This window comes from Taudactylus pleione, unplaced genomic scaffold (assembly GCF_031769625.1).
Source record: "Taudactylus pleione unplaced genomic scaffold, aTauple2 ptg000967l, whole genome shotgun sequence".
Lineage (NCBI taxonomy): Eukaryota > Metazoa > Chordata > Amphibia > Anura > Myobatrachidae > Taudactylus > Taudactylus pleione.
The window spans coordinates 9890076-9912913 of NW_028285368.1; the positions used below are offsets into that span (position 1 = coordinate 9890076).

Here is a 22838-nt window from a genome sequence, read left to right on the forward strand (position 1 = left end):
ATTCTTGGGGGCATTTGTTGTCGTTTACCTCAATGATGTCGTGATGTACGCTCAGTCTTCACCGCTATCATGTCAAACAAGTCCTTCAAAAACTAGGTGAACATCACTTATTCACTAAATTGGAAAAATGCGAATTCAAAGTCAAGGAAGTTTCTTTTTTTGGGCTATATAATATCTACAAAAGGCTTTTCCATGGATCCTAGCAAACTCCAAGCCGTCCTCAGTTGGGGGTTTTACCCACCAATAGGCAATCCAAAGGTTCCTTGGGTTTGTGAATTATTATAGGAGATTTATTCGTCCTCTTTTTCAGCCTTGGCATCTCCTAATACTGTCTTAACCAAAAGGTATTTTTCAAGTGTTGGAAGCCTTTGAGGCTCTGAAACAAGCCTGTGTCTCAGCCCCAGTACTTTGTCATCCAAACCCGGACTTACTTTTTATTGTGAAAGTAGACGCCTCTTTAGTGGGAGTTGGAGCAGTCCTCTCCCAACATGATCCTGTGGATAATAAGCTGCACCCTTGTGATTTCCTGTCTAGGAAGTTCTCTTTTGCTGACTCCAGTTATGATGTCAGAAATTGGAAGCTCCTTGTTATAAAAATGGGCCTTCCTTGTTATAAAAATGGTCCGACTGAAGACATTAGTTGGAAGGAGCCAGGCATGTGATCACAGTCTTAGGGGTAAGTTTACTAAAGTGAGAGTTTTTAGAAATGGCACATAAGGCTAACAGGAACCGCACATGAAAAGAAGATAAAAATCACATATAGGTTTTTAATTCCGATATTAATCTGCTCAATACACGCACGCTGGTGTACTGATTACACCCGTACCTCTGGTACGCAGTTTTATCCCACCATTGGTGGAGATTTGTGCTTTAGATTTTCAGAATTGTTTACTGTACTAAACTATATGTGATTTTTATCTTCTTTTCATGTGCGGTTCCTGTGGGCCTTATGTGTGATTAAAAATTATTACTACCTACATCGAAGGATGGAGATCTGTGATTGAATTTCTATTTGAGTAACAAGGACGTTCATTGTGTGAGACTCATAAGTCAACTTAATATTTATTTGTAACCCAGTGGAGAGTGCCTGACTTATTGTTTGTATTTTTGTAATTTTTCTGGAGTTAGTGGAAGTCTAGTGGCTGCACTCTGAATTGGAACGCAAATTACACCTGTTTTATATTCATGACCACAAAAGAATTAGAAGTGTGTATCTTTTCGAGATCTACGATTATACCGTACATCACTTTCACGAATCAGCCCCCAGATGTACTCTCCCATCATGTTCTCGATATATTGTCCTTGGTAGCGGCGTTCAAACTCCAGTATATCCTGGTGGAAGCGCTTTTCTGAGTATGCTTCCATATTCTCCTTGAATTTCTCAAGATGAGCATCAAGAATATGGACTTTAAGGGACATTGTGCCGAAGTTTTTCACCAAAGTCTTAACCGACTCCACATAGTTTACGGCCTTGTGACTGCCAAGGCAGCCCCAGACCACTGCGTTAAAGCTGGTCCAAGCAGCTTCCTCCTTCTGAGTGAGTATCTTTGGGAATTTTTTGCACTGCAGGATTTTATTAATCTGTGTTCCCACAAAAACACTGGCTTAGACCTTTGCCTCAGACAATTTAGGGAAGAAGTCTTTAAGGTAGTTGAAGGCTGCCGAATCCTTAACTAGATGTTGTCTAAACTGGAGGTAAACTGTACTGGTGAGCTTAAGGTCCCGAAGTATATACTATAGTAGTTTATATTACCAGAAAGTTCTAAAAGTTACATCCAGTAATTTACTGTCAGCTCGCCAGATGACACAGTGACATCAGCCGAAGGAAGTATGGTCCCAGCGGTTGCCATGGCAGCCGGGACGCCTCTCACTAATGCTCCCGCCCAAGCAGCTGCTGCGCATCTCCCTACCTAGGGGACTGGTTCCATGTGGGCAGCAATATTGGTTCCTGGGAGGATAAAGGATGGGAGGGCTTAGCTTCCCTGCATGTTCCAATCAGGGAAGGTCATCAATGCCTTTTTAGATTTGCAATTACGTCCAACTGTTTTTTGGCTTCAGCCTATTGGTCTGGCAAAAACTTCATGGGTGTTCACAAAAATTAAGGCAGTGATGGTTTCCCTCTTGATGTTCAGATTGGTAATGGTCATCTCCTATCTGTGTGACCCCTTGATACAGGCAAAGGTACAGACTTTGCTTCTGGTGCACTACCAGGAGACAACACAGACACTAGAGTTCTATAGTTATATTATCAACTTACAGATATCTAGTCTGATCCCTTCTCAAAGACTATTTTTATCTACTTCTGTTGTTTGACACTCGACAAAAGAGTGTGATTCTTCCATAGGAAAAAATAGTCTCTTTACATGGAACAATAACGTGTCTTTTGGCTCTCCATCTGATGTTTTTGTATAACAGTCCAAGGAAAGTTATTTTCTAATTCGAAACTGTGCAGTTTACATCATTCAATTGAAGATTGATTCAAGATAGAATCATCTAAAAATGGGACAAGCCGTAAAATCACTTGACAAGTCTGCACATTGGTCTGTATTCAAGAACTCCTTGAACATTCCTCTGGTTGCTCAGAGATAGCAACCTCTCCATGGACCGTCTTTTTGCCATATGGGTTTGGACACCCCAGTGAGATACATCGACCATCAAGGGGGCACAAATAACTCTCCTGCAATGAAGAAAACCAGCAGGATGATGCTCTGGCAGAACAAAATATTCTGGCAATTTTGGACAATTGGTTAATGTCTGCCCTTCTTCAAGTATATACATTGTTTTACTTTAGTTATCTTCTCTGGTGTTTAGCCATGACATGCCTTTATTAGAAGGCAGAGTTGTTACATTTCTTTCACTTGTCATGACACACAGTTTCTTACAGATACAGTAGTATCCAATACAGAGAGCAGAGCAGAAAGAAGCCATTGAGATAAAGCAATATTTTTAGTAAAAGTCAAATAGGAAATTAGTAGGACCAATAAATCGTTCTGATGACAGGCAATCCTTTAAAGCATTCCAGGCTTAAAGGAATTCCATGCTTGTTCACAGATGGTAAAATCAAACTGACCGAGGTACTAATTAAGTCACCTGTGCTTAGACATGAATATACTTAAAACCTGGACTGTTAGTAGCCTTGAAGATTGAACCACTGCTTTAAAGTGTTCCATGCTGTGAACACACAAACGAGGCATCTAGAATGTAGACTTTTCTCTAGTATCCAGTAACATCTGTGAGGTGCAAAAATAGGTTGGCAATTGAACAAACTATTTAGCCTACATTTTTTTTATGAGGTAGTGGTACAAAATTATGTTTAAATGTTACTTTGTATTTATGTATTATATATCAGGGGGTAAACATTTTTATTTGTCGAAGATTTTGTGGTTATAACCCCATATTTTATTCTGGTACTAAGCTTCTTGTTGCACTTCCACAAACTCGTGGCATCCATCAAGAGTTTGAAAGCTTTTAATTCCAATACATAAACAGGTTGATGAACAATTGTCACAAATGTGGTGGTTTATTATTTAGATAACCAACAGTGTTTTTTTTATTTTATAGAAAAGAAGAACCACTTGATATTGTTCCAAGTTCAAATCCTTGTTCTCAGATAGATCTAGAGGAAGTGTGTTCTCTTACTGAAAGTTATGCAACTGAGAATTTTCACACTCATGAAGAATGTTGGAAGTCCAACCTGCCCTTTAACATAGAAGGTAATGTGCATAAACTAAGTTGTTTTTTCCAAACAAAATAAGGCATGAAGTCTCAAGAACCTTTATGTTTATGTAATAGGTGAAATGTACTTAAAGAAGTTGTAATTGTGTATTGTGGGTGTTACATTATGCACATTCCCATTGAAATTAAAATTACTAAAGATTTGCCTCTTTTAATTCATATGAATAATTTATTTTTATTGGAGAAGTTTTAATTTATTACTGAATGAAGGACATGAAGTCTTTACTGCCATGATTTTACAAATTTTTAACAATGGGTAAACTCTTCTCAAATAATGATTCAGTAGCCCATTACATATGAAATATTGGCAAATATAAGTAAGGGATCCATGAAACTCATAATCCTAATAATTCTGAAAATAGTTTAGTGATCATACCGCTCACACAGAAGGCCTGATTTAGAGCCGGACGCTATTTGCACTCGCTCGTTCAGAAAAAGGGGCCGGATATTTAAATTGAGCGCTCGCTCTTTGCGGTCTGTTGACGCCTCTATGTCTGAGCGAGCGAACGAAACATGCGCTCGCTATTTTGTAAAGACGCCCCCTTGGCCGCTCGCATCATATGTCATCTCCGCTATTTATTAGATTAATCGAGTACATCGAAAGGCGTCTGAACTGCTCGCAGTGCTTGTGGTAGGATTTTCCTACCGCAATCATGCGAACAGTTCAGGCTAAGAAACAACCAAGTGACGTGACCGATGATGCTGCTTTGTTAATTATGCACACCCTTAAAACGCCCGTTTTGACCGTTTGGCACGCCTGCGTTCGGATCTCCACACCCCGTTTTCAAGCACCTTCCCCTGTTACCACCCACAAACGCCTCATCCTGTCACTCAAATTAGCAGGCACTCGCTATTTTGCGAGCGCTCGATTTCCGACCGCACTGACTGGTTGGCGCATGCGCATTATGACCCATATGCATGCGCAGATGTGCGAACATCGCTCGGAGCGAACGAGCGGCCGCTTACGAGCGGCTCTGAAGCAGGCCCAGAGTCACTATGAGGTTAGAAGGTAAGGAGCCGGTGCTAAGAGGGACAGTGTAGTAAACTGTGGATAAATGTTTAATATATTTTTGTACATTTTTGGCATTAAGGAAAAAAAATATAATCCATAACGTGCTAAACATTCTGGATAAAAGATCCAATACATGTATAGATGAAAGTTTCCATCAATTGAATACTAAATTTTGATGTTGTACTTAGCCCAGTATATGCTATTGCTCTCCGTTAATAGCTTTATACTGTGACAATCTCAGGTAAGCTAAGACATTTGGGTTTTTGCATCATTATAACTTAAAAAAAACAACAACTAATTTTTTAATTTGTTTACTTTGTGTTTGGTAACCTTGAGGCACAGATGCACTACTGTAATATTGAACAGTAAAGGTTATTTACAATTATTTAAAAATGCACAAACCTCAATCGTGCATGTGGTATGTTATATGTCTCCATGCATGTAGTAAAGAAAATGTATGATGAAGTTGGAGTGAGTACTTTTTTAAAAGAAAAAGCTAAATTAAAAAATTAAAGCAATTAATTTGTGAGATAGTTGTATTTTGTGCACTTGAGTGCTTCCAACATTTTCTTCTCTTTTATTCATATGTAAATGCTTTGGCTCTGGAGTCCTGAATTTACAATGTAATTTACTAGGGTCCCTAAGGCTCTTTTTTAAAGCTGCCAAAACACAGCCACACACCACAGAAGATGCTATTTATACAGGTTAGCTTGTCGATAATGGTATTGACTGTTAGACTTCAGTGTTCCTGAATGTGGCTGAAGAGGAGGAATACAAAAATTAGATTTGTGTTATGCAGTATAGTTAAAACAGTTTTAAAGGTGGAGATAGCACATTAGGGGTGCCGCCTGAAAACTGCCTGTTTAGATGATGATGATAATGATGACGCTGATTTTTTTTATGTCAAGATTACAAACCATCAAAATTATCAAGTGTTGGTTTGCAAAAAAGCCACTTAATAAATTTGGTGGTTTGTGTTCTAGACACACAAAAAAAATCAACAGCGATGTGTGATGTTGTGTCATCTAAATTGGTGGTTTCCAAAGGTTTTGTAAACCTCTGCCAAAAGTACCGTAAAGAAAGCACCGTAATATAATTAATAAATAATATAGGTCTATTATTCTTCAGTAATTAGCCAGATAGCTTTTTGGAGGTTTTATGGCTTTGCCCTTTTTTGAACAGCCAGACATTGGCAGCGGTATTACTTTTGAAAGTCAAATCGCCCTTTAACAAATTCAATTATTTTGACCACGCTACACAAAATGCTCCTAAGTAAATTTTCCCCTAATTTGAGTGCTCCAGTTTTGTTCTTGGCTACAGACCTCCCTCCCCCACACACAAATGCAAAATATACACAAAACATGAGCTTTCATTGCATTAGGTATGGCAGTCCTGCAAATAGTCACAAAGAAGTTTTTCACAGGATCATATACCAATTGCCCAAATACCCACTGCATATGTCCGCATATTCTGCAAACATTAAATTAGCCTTTTGTTTGTTTGCACAAAACTGTCAAACACTTTGGTTTGCTTGTATTGTGATTTTTGATCAAACTTTACAGGTGACAAGCATGGAAGTACCATAGATATGAGAATTAGTAAGCAAATTGAGACAATTCCATTTGTTACAGTTACATTTCTGTAAATAGAAATGATATCATAAATCATCTAGGTTTTACAATGAAATCTTTCTAACCTTTTTTAGATTATTTTCTGCCAGAAGAAATGTTATTTATAGATTATCTTGCACAGTTTGGGCAGCATTTACCTAGCCTGGCAACTCTACTAAACAGATTAAAATCATTTTCTGTACAAGACCCCATCATAGACTTGAACAATGTTCTTACAGCAAAGGAAACACTTTACAGGTATGCATATGTCTATGTACTGAGAGATGGACACTGTTTTGTTGTCTATCTATTGCAGTAGTATAACAAAAACAACACATATTTACTGTGACATGCACAACAAATGGCTCCACTTCTCATATATTATGGGAACAGGAAACACAACTTCATGTGGTAGCTTAACATCCCTGATTATTCTATGTCAGACATGATCACATGACTCCAGCCATGTAATACTCAAATCCATTTTTTAAGCATTACTGTTTGTAAATTAGAATACATAAAGTGAATTGCCTACAATTTTTTTGAAACACAGGTGTTGTATGGCACCACAAGGGACTTGCAGTACATACTGTAAACAGAAGCAGCGCAAATAAAACCAAGAAAAATACATAAGACTTACAGTGCATCCTGAAATTATTCACAGCGCTTCACTTTTTCCACATTTTGTTATGTTACAGCCTTATTCCAAAATGGAATATATTCATTTTTGTCCTCAAAATTCTACACACAATAACCCATAATGGCAACGTGTAAAAAGTTTTATTGAGATTTTGGCAAATTTAATGAAAAAAAAAAACCTAAAATCACATGTACATAAGTATTCACAGCCTTTGCCATGAAGCTCAAAATTGAGCTCAGGTGCATCCTGTTTCCACTGATCATCCTTGAGATGTTCCTACAGCTTAATTGGAGTCTACCTGTGGTAAATTAAGTTGTTTGGACATGATGGCATACACCTGTCTTGACAGTGCATGTCAGAGCACAAACCAAGCATGAAGTCCAAGGAATTGTCTGTAGACCTCCGAGACAGGATTGTCTTGAGGCACAAATCTGGGGAAGGGTTCCGAAAAATATCTGCTGATTTGAAGGTCCCAATGGGCACAGTGGCCTCCATCTCAGTGGTCTCCATCTCCATCTAAATGAAAGAAGTTCGGAACCACCAGGACTCTTCCTAGAGTTGTCCGGCCTTCTAAACTGAGCGATCGTGCGGGAAGGGCCCTAGTCAGGGAGGTGACCAAGAACCCGATGGTCACTCTATCAGAGCTACAGCATTCCTCTGTGGAGACAGTAGAACCTTCCAGAAGGACAACCATCTCTGCAGCAATCCACCAATCAGGCCTGTATGGTAGAGTGGCTAGACGGAAGCCACTCCTTAGTAAAAAGCACATGGCAGCCTGCCTGGAGTTTGCCAAAATGCACCTGAAGGACTCTCAGACCATGAGAAACAAAATTGTCTGGTCTGTTTAGACAAAGATTGAACTCTTTGGCGTGAATGCCAGGCATTATGTTTGGAGGAAACCAGGCACTGCTCATCACCAGGCCAATACCATCCCTACAGTGAAGCATGGTGGTGGCAGTATCATGCTGTGGGGGTGTTTTTCAGCGGCAGGAACGGAGAGACTAGTCAGGATAGAGGGAAAGATGAAGGCAGCAATGTACAGAAACATCCTGGATGAAAACCTGCTCCAGAGCGCTCTTGACCTCAGACTGGGGCGTCGGTTCATCTTTCAGCAGGACAACGACCCTCAGCACACAGCCAAGATATCAAAGGAGTGACTTCTGGACAACTCTGTGAGTGTCCTTGAGTGGCCCAGCCAGAGCCCAGACTTGAATCCGATTGAACATCCCTGGAGAGATCTGAAAATGTATGTGCACCGACGCTTCCCATCCAACCTGATGGAGCTTGAGAGGTGCTGTAAAGAGGAATGGCGAAACTGCCAAAAGATACGTGTGCCAAGATTGTGGCATCATATTCAAAAAGATTTGAAGCTGTAATTGCTGCCAAAGGTGCATCAACAAAGTATTGAGCAAAGGCTGTGAATACTTACAGTTAGGTGCATAAATATTGGGACATTGACAGAATTTTTCATATTTTGGCCTCTATTCACCACCTCAATGGCTTTGAGATGAAACAAACAAGATGTGCTTTAACTGCAGACTTTCAGATTTAATTTGAGGGTAATTACATCCAAATCAGGTGAACGGTGTAGGAATTACAACGGTTTCTATATGTGCCTCCCACTTTTTAAGGGGCCAAAAGTAATGGGACTATCAACTCAAAAGCTATTTCATGGACAGGTGTGGGCTATTCCCTCGTTATTTCATTATCAATTAAGCAGGTAAAAGGTCTGGAGTTCATTCTAGGTGTGACATTTGCATTTGGAATCAGTTGCTGTCGACTCTCAATATGAGATCCAAAGAGTCACTATCAGTGAAGCAAGCCATCATTCGGCTGAAAAATCAAAACAAACCCATCAGACAGATAGCAAAAACATTAGGTGTGGCCAAATCAACTGTTTGGAACATTCTTAAAAAGAAAGAACGCACCAGAGAGCTCAGCATCACCAAAACACCCGGAAGACCACGGAAAACAACTGTGGTGGATGACAGAAGAATTATTTCCCTGATGAAGAAAAACCCCTTCACAACAGTTGGCCAAATCAAGAACACTCTCGAGGAGGCAGGTGTATATGTGTCAAAGTCAACAATCAAGAGAAGACTTCACAAGAGTGAATATAGAGGGTTCACCATTGGTGAGCCTCAAAAACAGGAAGGCCAGATTAGAGTTTGCCAAACAACATCTAAAAAAGCCATTACAGTTCTGGAACAACATCCTATGGACAGATGAGACAAAGATCAACTTGTACCAGAATGATGGGAAGAGAAGAGTATGGAGAAGGAAAGGAACTGCTCATGATCCAAAACATACCACCTCATCAGTGAAGCATGGTGGTGGTAGTGTCATAGTGTGGGCATGTATGGCTGCCAATGGAACTGGTTCCCTTGTATTTATTGATGATGTGACTGCTGACAAAAGCAGCAGAATGAATTCTGAAGTGTTTCGGGCAATATTATATGCTCATATTCAGTCAAATGCTTCAGAACTCATTGGACGGCGCTTCACAGTGCAGATGGACAATGATCCAAAGCATACTGCAAAAGCAACCAAAGAGTTTTTTAAGGCTAAAAAGTGGAATGTTATGCAATGGTCAAGTCAATCCCCTGACCTGAATCTGATTGAGCATGCATTTCACTTGATGAAGACAAAACTGAAGGGAAAATGCCCCAAGAAAAAAGCAGGAACTGAAGACATTTGCAGTAGAGGCCTGGCAGAGAATCACCAGGGATGAAACCCAGCGTCTGGTGATGTCTATGCGTTCCAGACTTCAGGCTGTAATTGCCTGCAAAGGATTTGCAACAAAGTATTAAAAAGTGAAAGTTAGATTTAGGATTGTTTAGTTTTTCCCATTACTTTTGGCCCCTTAAAAAGTGGGAGGCACATATAGAAACCGTTGTAATTCCTACAACGTTCACCTGATTTGGATGTAATTACCCTCAAATTAAATCTGAAAGTCTGCAGTTAAAGCACATCTTGTTTGTTTCATTTCAAAGCCATTGTGGTGGTGAATAGAGGCCAAAATATGAAAATTCTGTCAATGTCCCAATATTTATGCACCTGACTGTATGTACATGTGATTTCTTAGGTTTTTTTTTTTTTTTATTAAATTTGCAAAAATCTTAAAAAAACTTTTTACACATTGTCAATATGGGGTATTGGGTGTAGAATTTTGAGGACAAAAATGAATTTATTCCATTTTGGAATAAGGCTGCAACATAACAAAATGTGGAAAAAGTGAAGCGCTGTGAATACTTTCCGGATGCACTGTACAGTACAAAACATTGCATAACAATTATATATAACAATAGAGTTAGGTATGGCACTAATGATGTAGGTACACAGATGATAGAATAGAACAAATAATGGACATATTTTGAAAGAGTCTTACATCTGTATTAAGAGTCACAATAGGTTAACAAAAGGAATATATGGTGTTGCTCTTATTCATTCACTCGAATTGTATCTTATATGTTGATAATCTCAAAGAAAGAAGAATATCATAGTGCAACACTGTGTGGTATAATCATAACAAAATGTATTCACACATTGCACTCACATTTAATAAAGAATTAAACCGCATATAAAAAACATATAGTGGTAGCCAGAAAAGACAGTTTGCCCAGACAATGTGCCGATCCTACCCCTCCGGGTGGTATGAGATGCCAACGGTTCCCGGGATAAGCCAGAGGTTCTCAGTACAGGAAGGTGTCAAAATTCCAGCAATGAGTCCAAGAAACAACAAAATCTTCATCACAAGCCTAACATGTTTCGGACTTGTAAATCCTTCCTCAGAAGCTCAGTGATGAATTGCCCTAATCCACTTTAAATACCCTATACAATCACCTTTTCAGGGGCGTGTTCTCCCTATTTTCACGCGTTCCCGCTGACCGGAAGTGCATTGCTGAACGGATGTCAGAGTTCCGCGACCGGAAGTGCATCATCAAAGATGGCTATCCCACTTCCGGTCCTGCATCACATGTTTTCCAGTGAGTAGGAAGTGGGGTGGATGAACAGGTCAATGTCCCATAGTATCACCAAACTGGAATGACATCACCAAAATGGTGGGTCTGATTCATTCTTTCTAAATCCAGACTTCAGTCGCACTCGCTATTTTATTGGGTGCTGTCTACATTAATAACGGTGCAGATCTAATTCCATTATAATTGACTATTTTGTTGGAGACCAAAAAATCTTACAATTCAATCTTACTAATCTTACTATTATGTAACCAAACTACCACTCTATGGAGAACCCACTATTCAAAATATCTTTCTTATTAAAATTTATTAAAAGATTATCTAAATTTCCCTCTACAGAAAAGTGGAAAAATTTGATCAGATTTGGGATTCTTCTTTCTTCATTCTTCCTTCTTTCTTCTTCCTGCTTCCTTCTTCTTCCTCCTTCCTCCTTCTTCCTTCTTCTCACAAAAATAAGCAGCAGGGCGTCAGCTACCAAGTGTTGGGTGCCCTTGTGGGGAGTTTGGAATAGATGATCATATGAGTGAGGAAAGGAGAAGCACATGAGGGAAGAGGGCTCTGCTCATTAGAGCTTACATTCTAAACGGGAGGGGCAGACAGACAGAGGTGACACAGATGGGGTAGACAGTATGCTTCAGGTTATACTCCTAGCTCCTATGGATTCTTTTCAGTGTCTAGTTTACGGCTTTGTCAGAGTTACAGTATTTCTAATAGATAATTCACGTGGTATATATTGTTGCTTTTAACACTTTTGAATATCTGTATTATGTTTGGTCCAGTTGACCTTTTTGGTTAACAAATAGCTGTGGCATGTTTAGTGCTCAGTTATATCTACTAAAGTACATTTTATTGACTGAATTTCCCTCATGGCAGTTGGCTTCTTCTTTTCTTTTCCCTTTCATATTTTCTAATTCCAAACTACAGTCAGGCTGCCATTTTGTTAGGGACTGCCTACATTATAATGGGGCAGAGCTAATTCCATTATGATGTAAACCAAAACCAGCAATCTTACTCAAAGTAAGAAACCATATACAACTCTAGGGAGAATCACTACTCAAATTATATATTTTATTAATTTGTTAAAGATTATCTCAAAAACTCTGCTGAGGTCATATCTTTTCTGATACAGTATGTGGTACCAAAAAAATTTTTTGTATTTCTTTTTAATGAGGCTAGAGAGGTCACCAAGTCAAAGTAACAAAGACATTGTGAAACTCTTCATAATCAATCATTATACCCTAAAATGTTATACAATAAACCATCCAGACATGATATAATCATAGAACCTTTTGTATTATAACAAAATAAATTTCACTGACTGTGGGATGGGAGAGAAAGAATAAATAATTATAAAAAATACACTTTCCTACCCAAAAAAGAGTCTATATTTATACATTAATTAAATCCCCTTGGTGCTAATGTGGTCAAGGTATTGATCCAATTCATATGTCTTTGTGCTAACACAAGGTGACTATTACCACCAATGTGATTTATGAAGTACTGTATATTCCAATACCCTGAATTCTAAGCTATTAACATCTGTACTGTTTTATAAAAAAATTACACGGGAGAATACTAATGTTATGTTTACTGTAACACAGATGTTTTTGAATGTGTAACTTTAACTGTCTTTTAGTTTTTCCTTATATATTATCCACATTTGCAATTATCCACACTTGCAATTTATAACATCAATTGCAAAGGTGTGTTCATTTTTCACCTGCACTATAGACAAGTGATATTTTTTCTTCTTATGCTTACAGACTGTAAAGTTTAGTTTTAGGCAGCGGGGAAGGGGGGGGTTAGGGTTAGACACTTACAGTGAGGATTAGGGTTAGGGACTTTGGGGGGAGGTTAGGGTTAGGCACCCCTAAGGAGGGTTAGGGGGGTTAAGTTAGTTATTACTTGCGGCCGGCGGTATTTCATACCGATTCCTTAGTAACACCTTAACTGTTACGTTTTATACAGTGTTCAAAAATATTTTTTTTACTTTTATTGCCCTCATAATATTGTTGGGTTTTTAGTCAAGAGGCACCTAAAATCAAGTCTCTTAATATTATGTTCAAATGTTTACATAATATACTTCAATATTTTTTAAAACTGGATTATGAATGATTTCTGTTTATCCATTTATTCCCCTTTCTTCATTATTGACCTTTCAATATCAGGCCTAGTTAGTAGCAATCTCTCTCTTCCAAAAGCTTTTTCAATGGATTCATTGTTCATCTCAGTCAAATAGCCTCTTTCCATGCATCTTTTTTTAAGAAACCTTGATTGGTCCCCATGCTTTGCATCTGATGATCAGTTTTTTCAAAGAATTAAAATTTGTGAGTGTGGCACATCTGTCTGAATAGATGTCAACTATTGGAGGAATATAAGTGTTTGCATCAACGTTTTTCAAATATGCACTAGTTTAAATGACATTAAAATCATTAATCGACAAAATGATATCCGAATAATTTTTTTTGTTATAATTCTCTCTTGAAGTAAATATTAAAATTAAATAATTTGCATTTAAACTTTTCACATATTTTAGCACTCCCTCCTGAATGCTATCCCGTATAAACTTGAGCTCATAGATATACCTTTTTTTTTTTACTTAAACCTAAATTTTATATATGAGCCGACTCCCATATTCACTTAAAAACAGAAGCACAGCTAGGGCAGCTTTAGTCCCTATGGCTTTGCCATGCTGTTGCAATATTTTTTATTTATAATCATTTTATTAAATAAATTAAATTTACTGTTAGATAACATTCTTGTTATTAATTTACATTTTGTTCGGAATCTTCCAATAACCTTTTATTAATTGATTGTAGACCTTTTTCATGTTGTATGGATGTGTTTAGTTTACTTAAATTAGTTCTCACATTTAAAATCATCCACCTCTCAATACATTTGAAGGCTCTTTTGTGTTAGATTTTAATATTTTTGCATAGGTTTGTAACATCATATCTACATTTGCAGTAAGGGAACCAATACCAAAATTGTAGGTCTGCTTGGAGAACTTTGACTTTTTGGTATATGATACATAATCGGTATCTTTGGTCCATTATTGTACATCATCTTGACAGAACACTCATATCTATTATTGCTTTCTATAACAAAGAATGCAGATCACGTGGAATCACAGTTAAGAATTTTCTATGGCTTCCCATATTTTTAGCAATTCATATAAATAATACTAGTCCTATATCATGTAACCCTCTTTATCGCTAATACTTCTTTAACGTCCAAAGAGCTTTGCTTTGGGGATCAGTGAGATTGATGGTATACATTTATTTTTTAATTAAAATTTTACTAAAATCTTCTTAGAATCATACAAATTTTTAAGTTATTACCCCTACATTGAACAGAGTAGTATTTAGAATGGCATACGTTCAATATCCAAACATGGGATGCCAGCGCTCTGGGGAGGGAGGGTTAGGGTAAGGATGGGGGGGAGGGTTAGGATACCTTACCCTAGGGTAGGATACGGGGGGGAGGTGTTGGTATCCTAGCCCTGATCTCGATTTTGACCGCCGGGATTCCGAGTGCCGGCATTCCGTACCCATCCCCTTAGAATCATACTTTCATACTGGTTTTTGTTTTTTGATGTCTATGCCAAATTAAGGATGTATTTTTTAGAAAGCGACGTGAGGTTAATGAACATGTGAATCAGTTTAGATAAAATAGTCATATACTTTCATTTTCCGATTTAACTGGCTTTTTTTGAATTGAAGTTAAAAAAAAACACCAAGAAGCGTTATTTGTCAGAAAAAAACAACATTTAATATAAAATCTAATATATATTGAAGATATAGGTCCGGTGCATATTTATAAAATACCTTTTCCAAATGGAATGGAATGTTATAGATTATGCAGGACAGCTAAAATTGCACAAATATCTCAATGTTATCGATTGTAAAAGCAGCTTTCATGCAGTTTTGCAATTAATGTATAAGATAATAAGTTATCTGAGCGGCTTATTTAAGGTTTAAAGATTTCTCAATATGCACATACAGTATCTCTGAGATGGAAGATAATTGGCATGATATGTTTTGTGTGTTCCCATAGAAAACAATGCATTTGGTGCTTAGGTGTATGGTTAAATTTTTCTCCTAAACACACAGAAGCAAACAAACCATTTATAGTTAATCTAGTGTCTGTTGGACTTCAAGACGCTGCGTGAAAATTTTACATGTCTACCTCTGTTGCAATGTAAGATAATGGGCATGCTACATATATATAGTGTCACTCCAAATCAGATCACCCCCCAAAAAAATTAAATGTCCACCACCTATCTCAGATTTTTTTTAAATTCTGCCAAATATCTCTACTGTCTGACTGTTAGTTTCTGAAATATTGCTTTTTCAATTTATTAAACTGTTTACTAATCGCGGCTTATTTATTCAGTTTATTTGAAGTATCATGGGTGTTTATTAAGGAATTACCATGAAATTTGGACCCTTAATGTAACTTTTCCCGAATCCAAAAATCCAAATTACTTTATCTGCCTTACATTCCGATTTACGGCACAAATGCGAGCTTTTGGAGCAGAATTAAAAACGCAAGGTTAAATCAACATTAGATATCCCAATTTTTTTAGGCGCTTAACAAAGGTATACAGAACTATCACAAAAAAAAATCAGTATGGTACAGATGGGTTTACATACTATCCTCCTTGCACGTTAAACAACCCTTCTAGTCGCGCCATGCCGTGGTGTGACTCGGTAGCGCCGAGCGTCTTTTTGTGCGTCTTTTTACCTCCAAATGCGTCTTATTTGCACACTGATGTAAATAGATAGCACAAGCAGCTACTGCTGATTAAAATTATATGCAGGGATGCCTATGTTCTGTGAGCGAGTGTGGGTGTAGCTGCATGCGAAATTCTACATTACAGTGTCAGTGACTGTAACGTTGTGTTTAGCATACAGTTACACCCGCAGTTACACACAGAATATAGTCATGCTGCATATCATTTTAATCAGCAGAAGCGGCTTGTGCTATCTATTCACATCACTGTGCATATAAGACACATTTGAGGGTAAAAAGACACTTTACACTACCGTGTCACACAGAGCTCCCGAGTTTTGTGTGGCGTGACTTGTAGCGCACAGAGGATAGATGTATGTGGAGACAGCTGTACTCCGTTTTATAGTGGAGAAAAAAAATAATTAAGTCGACGTTCAATTACTGTTGTACCGCATACATAATTTACACCAGAAACCATGAAATTTAAAAACTTAAATGAAGTTGAATCAACAATCACATTTTCCTCTTGTTTGGAAAATGTAACGGTCTGTAATTTTCTTTAAAGTGTCAGTATACAGTGTATACTGCCTTCCAGTACTTCCTTGCATAATAGACACTTCCGTTACACAGACGACAAAAAAAGGAACAAAACACTTATCTGTGGAAGGCCAGGATAACACATTTGTTGATTGGTTTTGTTTCATGAAGTGTACCAGCACATTTTGTTCCTTCTCATTACATTGAATAATATACCCAATACCAGATGTTATTGTACACTGCTGCTATGTATGTTCCAGGTTGCAGATCACTTTTGTCTACATTCTTTTTGACTGTGGTCATACTAACTCTGGTTACTGCTGTCTTCATGTCGTCTGATGATAAGTGGTATATTTGTAGCTCATTATTACTAATAGGCCGAAATCTGTGATGAGTACGTGTTCCTGCTAGTCTTTGCTGCTTCTAGACAGCTATGCAGTTTGGTTTTGCAGTCTTTTATTCCACTTTGTGACACGTAGAAACACTTTATGCCATGTAAATTTTCATTTGCCCATTTATACAGGTCCAAATGTGCCAAGATGTGATGGGTTTCCACTGCTTGCACACTGGTGCAGGTGGCTAAACTGTCCCTCCAATGCCGTCCAATGGACTTTACCCATCAGATGTGGCATTCTGCTTTAATGTTGAAGTCATCCTTATGGAAGCATATGTTCAAAAAGATTTTGCAGTTCTTGTATTGTAGTGAGCATACTCCAGTTTTGGCAATAGTTCTGCTAAGTGTTTCATAACCACCGAAATGAAGGCATGCACAGTAATGGCTACATCGTCACGGGGGATGTAGTCAATGTCAACGCTGATAACCCGACAAGGGAGTTAATATAGGTGTCAAAATACCGACGCCTATCTTAATCCCAACGCCGAAACACAGACGGACGGATGCCCGAATGAGGTAAGTCCGGGGCACCAGTCCTCTTAGCCGCGGGTGGGGGGGGAAGGTTATGGTAGTTAGCCAGGTTAAGTTTTGGTCGGAGAGGTTAGGGTTAGGCACCCCTAGGGGGGGAGGGTTAGGGTCAGGCACCACTGGGGGGGTAGATTTAGGCACTAAGGGGGGAGGGTTAGGTTTAGGCACGAAGGAGGGGGACCTGGGTTCAGGAACTAACGGGCAGGATTAGGGTACGGGGTGGGGAGGGTTAGGCTACCAAAAGGGAGGGAGGATAAGTATACTTAACCGACCCCTGTCGGGATACCAATCAATGGGATGCCGCTGTTGGTATTCTGACAGGATCCATCCCGACAGCTGGCATATACTGATTCTGGTCATGGGTATCACTTATAACGCACAGACTCACACAGTTTAAAGTTTACCATCATCTTGCCTAAAAAATACAGCAAATGGGTGGAGTGTTGCTTGTGAAGTGTCCCAGTGGAATCCTTGAATTGCATCTTGACACACAAATTAATAATTTTCAGCAAAATCTAGTAATACAATAGCTTCTGTTTCTGATCGTATGGTTTCCTTCAACTGGATTGTTATTCTGCCTGGGAGTTTTGCTGTGTTGACATGGGCTGTTGCATCATGAACAGCACTACAAATAACTTCACGGAATTGTTCCACAGTACTAGTGATTGTAACCAATTTACTTTGGTCAGTGTGGATCCACTGCTTATAAACAATTGTGTCATCATCCATGTCACTATCATTAAAGTTTTTCAACTATTTTCTGAAGTGCTTCCAGACCTGGGCATTTGTCACATCGATGCAGCATACAAGTTTTTGAGACTGAATAACAAGCAAGGATTTCAGTTAGGTCTTTGTAGTCCATCTTTAGTGGTAGAGCAGCAACCAATAATTTAAAGTTTTGGTGATTTTCGCAAACACACACTGAATACATACCTCTTGCAGCAACACTAAATCACCATGAAGGACGTAAGGAACAAAACTTAGACAATCCAACTTGAATGTCTGGAAAACGTCTTTGAAAGCAAGATAAAACTCTATCAAGTTTACTAGGAGTAGCTTTTTTTGTTTTTAAATTCTTTTTCCTCCTGGAACTTTTACAGAATCAAACTTTTTATTTCCAGGGAACATCTGAGAATGTTCATTATTTTCGTAAAACTGCTGTACCTGATGATTGATTTGTACAGGAATCGCTTTCCCTCTATATTTTTCAGGTTCTGCCAGTATGTAATGGGTTGCTTTAAGTTTTCTTCATTGTTTTACCAGGTATTGTGTGACATTAAATTCTTCTGCAGGCTGCTTCATTGTCCAGCTGTTTGGTGCCACAGTTAATATTTTTCTTACTTCTTGTCGTGGCGCTTCGTCACACTTTTGCTTTAATTCATATATCAGACTCTGTAAATCATCACACTCTGAACATTTGCTTACTTTCTGGGGTGATTCTAATGATGTGCTAGGAAGAGACAATATTTCAGTAAGCTTCTCTTTAATCGCATTACTTGCCTGCTCTTTCTTTCTTTTAGCGTATGCCTCCCGGTGTCTTCTCTTTGTCCCATGCAATTTCACTGGTGTACAACTATCTGTTTCTGCAGGTTCAGTTAAACTCTTCAACGGGGATTAAACTTTGTCTGTTGGCATATATATGTCTATTTGTTCTTTACAGTGTGACAGTTGAATTCTGCATTTTGGGCAATGTTTTTGTCCTGGCTTTATAACAGCATGAAGTTGACACTCACCATGTTCTGTGGCCCACTTCAGTGACAAAACTCTTAAGGTTTTTCTGGCTCTTTTTTTGTGAGATAAGAAAGGATTACAGCTAGGGGTGTGCACCGGCCACTTTTCGTGTTTTGGATCTGGATCTTTCTTCGTGTTTTGGATCTGGATTGGTTTTGCCAAAACCACCCTTCCGTGTTTTGGGTTCTGGGTTTTGTGTTTTGGATCTGTATTTTTTTTTAAAAAAAGAATAAAAACAGCTAAAATCACAGAATGTGTTGGTTTTTCTGCTCCTATGCTATTACTAACCTCAATAACCTTAATTTCCACTAATTTCCAGTCTATTCTGAACACCTCACAATAGTGTCTTTATGTCCAAAAGGCTATGCTAAGCGACACGAGTAGGCGGCACAAACACGTGGCCCATCTAGGAGTGGCACTGCAGTGGCAGACAGGATGGCAGTTTGAAAAACTAGGCCCCAAACAGTACATAATGCAAAGAAAAAAAAGAGGTGCAAGATGGAATTGTCCTTGTGCCCTCCCACCCACCCTTATGTTGTATAAACAGGACATGCACACTTTAACAAACCAATCATTTCAGCGCCAGGGTCTGCCACATGACTGTGGCTGAAATGATTGGTTCGTTTGGGCCCCCACAAAACAAGCTGGCAATTAATCTGTCCCTGCACAAACTGGCTCTACGGAGGCAAGATGTCGTCCTCATCCTCCTCATCCACCGATTCCTCACCCTCTTCAGTGTTGTGTACATCCTCATCCTCACAGACTATTAACTCGTCCCCCCTGGAATCCACCACCACAGGTCCCTCTGTACGTTCTGGAGCCTGGTCTCCCTGGAAGAGTTGGTAATTCATTGTTATGAACATCATCTTCTCCACATTTTATGGAAGCAACCTCCTACGCCTTTCGCTGACAAGGTTCCCGGCTGCACTAAACACTCTTTCGGAGTACACACTGTAGGGGGGGCAACTCAGGTAAAATAGAGCCAGTTTGTACAGGGGCCTCCAAATTGCCTCTTTTTCCTGCCAGTACAGGTACGGACTGTCTGACATGCCTACTTGGATGCTGTCACCGATGTAATCCTCCACCATTCTGTCAATGGTGACAGTATCATATACAGTGACAGTAGACATGTCAGAAATTGTTGCCAGGTCCTTCAGTCCAGACCAGATGTCCAAACTTGGTCCTGCCTGCCCTGCATCACCGCCAGCGGGTTGCTTAGGATACCTAAGTTTTTTCCTGGCAGCCCCAGTTGCGGGAGAAAATGAAGAAGGAGCTGTTGACGTGTCACGTTCCGCTTCAGCTGAGAGTGTTTTCACCAGCAGATCTTTGCACCTCTGCAGGCTTGTGTCGGCCGGAAAGAGAGACACCACATAGGCTTTAAACCTAGGATAGAGCACGGTGGCCAAAATGTAGTCGTCTGATTTCAACAGATTGATCACCCTGGAATCCTGGCAAAGCGAATGAAGGGCTTCATCCACAAGTCCCACATGCCGAGCGGAATCGCTCCGTCTTAGCTCCTCCTTCACTTTCTCCAGCTGCTTCTGCAAAAGCCTGATGAGGGGAATGACCTGACTCAAGCTTGCAGTGTCTGAACTGACTTCACGTGTGGCAAGTTCGAAGGGCTGGAGAACCTTGCACAACACGGAAATCATTCTCCACTGTGCTTGAGTCAGGTGCATACCCCCTCCTTTGCCTATGTCATAGGTGGATGTATAGGCTTGAATGGCCTTTTGCTGCTCCTCCATCCTCTGAAGCATATAGAGGGTTGAGTTCCACCGCGTCACAACCTCTTGCTTCAGGTGATGGCGGGGCAGGTTCAAGAGTGTTTGCTGGCGCTCCAGTCTTCGGCACGCTGTCGCTGAATGGCGAAAGTGGGCAGAAATTTTTCGGGCCACCCAAAGCATCTCCTGCACGCCCCTGTTGCTTTTCAGAAAATTCTGCACCAGCAAGTTTATTGTGTGAGCAAAACATGGGACGTGCTGGAATTTGCTCAGATGTAATGCCCGCACAATATTGGTGGCATTGTCAGATATCACAAATCCCCAGGAGAGTCTAAGTGGGGTAAGCCACTGGGCGATGATTTCCCTCAGTTTCTCTAAGAGGTTGTCGGCGGTGTGCCTCTTACTGAAACCGGTGATACACAGCGTAGCCTGCCTTGGAACGAGCTGGCGTTTCTGAGATGCTGCTACTGGTGACGCTGCTGTTGTTGCTGCGTAAGGTGATACATCTACCCAGTGGGCTGTCACAGTCATATAGTCCTTAGTCTGCCCTGTTCCACTTGTCCACATGTCCGTGGTTAAGTGGACATTGGGTACAACCGCATTTTTCAGGACACTGAGGACACTTTTTCTGACGTTTCTGTACAGTCTCGGTATCGCCTGCCTAGTGAAGTGGAATCTAGAAGGGATTTGGAACCGGGGACACACTACCTCCATCAATTGTCTAAATCCCACTGCACTAATGGCGGATACCGGATGCATGTCTAACACCAACATAGCAGGCAAGGCCTCAGTTATACGTTTTGCTTCAGGATGAATGCTGTCGTACTTCTCCTCCTCGCTAAGGACTGTTGGAGGTTCAATTGTTTAGTAAAAGTAGTGGTGTTCCTACTTCCTCTCTGGGATGATGAACAACTCCCAACAGCAGCAGCGGCAGCAGTAGGTGTAGCAATGCAGGATCCTCCGGAGGAATCCCAGATAGGAGAGTCAGTCATGTCAGAGACATGGCCTGCAGGACTACTTCCGATCCTGACTAAGGAGGAAATTGACGAGGAGGGAGTTGACGGTGTGGTTTGCAGGCGCTTGCATACAACAGGACAACGGGATTTAGGTGTCCCTGGACTGCTTACGGTCTTAACCAAAGTTTCTGAACTTGACAGTAACTTTTTATGAACGCGCTGCAGGTGCCGTATAAGGGAGGATGTTCCTAGGTGGTTAACGTCCCTACCCATACTTATTTCACCTTTACATAGAGTGTACTTTGGGGGTTACAGCACCCTTTAACGGTTAAGCCAGCCGGCCCTTTACTTATGACACACGTGCACGCTTGGCACTACTTTGTTGATGCACATGCGGCTACAGTACACCCAATTCACAAACACAGAAAATATATATATTTTTTTGTTTGGAGTGTACTTTGGGGGTTACAGCACCCTTTAACGGACAAGCCAGCCGGCCCTTTACTAATGGGACACAGGTGCACGCTTGGCGCTGCTCCTTTGTTGATGCATGTGCAGCCACAGTGCACACAATTCACAAACACAGAAAATATTTTTTATTTTGTTTGGAGTGCACTTTGGGGGTTACAGCATCCTTTAACGGTCAAGCCAGCCGGCACCTTTACTTATGACACAGGCGCACGCTTGGCACTACTTTGTTGATGCGCGTGCGGCTACTGTGCACACAATTCACAAACACAGAAAAAATATTTATTTTTTTTGCACTTGGGGGGAGCACCCCTGATGGACAGAGCACCCCCTGGACAACACTACAGCACCCCTTTAGGACTGGGATACTGCACAGGACTTTGGAGTGGACACAGCCCCTATGGACAACTGACTGCACAACACATTCCAGCCAGCCCCTATGGACTTTGGAGGAGTGGACACAGCCCCTATGGACAACAGCAGCACAGCACAACACTACACTACACAGCCCAGCCAGCCCTAACTCCCACCCTCCCTCTTCACTGTCCATAGCCGAGTGAGAAAATGGCGCCGACGCGGGTACCTTATATAGGATCCAAAACCCGCGAGACCCGGAAGGCGGGATGATGACGGTTTGCCTTGATTTCAGATCCGAGTCAGGCAGGAAAAGTCGAGCCTGACTCGGATCGGCCTCGGATCGGGGGGGTTCGGATTTCAGAAATCCGAACCCGCTCACCCCTAATTACAGCATGTTTTCTGAAATTCTTCATACTTTAACAGCAGTACCTTTTCATGA

General features: G+C 40.2%; 1 protein-coding gene across 1 annotated transcript in view; it reads left to right on the forward strand.

The window, feature by feature from the left end:
• Positions 1-22838, forward strand: part of SHOC1 (shortage in chiasmata 1) — a 420839-nt gene that overhangs the window by 66987 nt on the left and 331014 nt on the right. Inside the window, exons 4-5 of the mRNA XM_088460117.1 lie at positions 3561-3712; positions 6452-6614. Of these exons, the coding sequence (XP_088316243.1) occupies positions 3561-3712; positions 6452-6614 (315 nt within the window). The remainder of the gene's footprint in view (positions 1-3560; positions 3713-6451; positions 6615-22838) is intronic.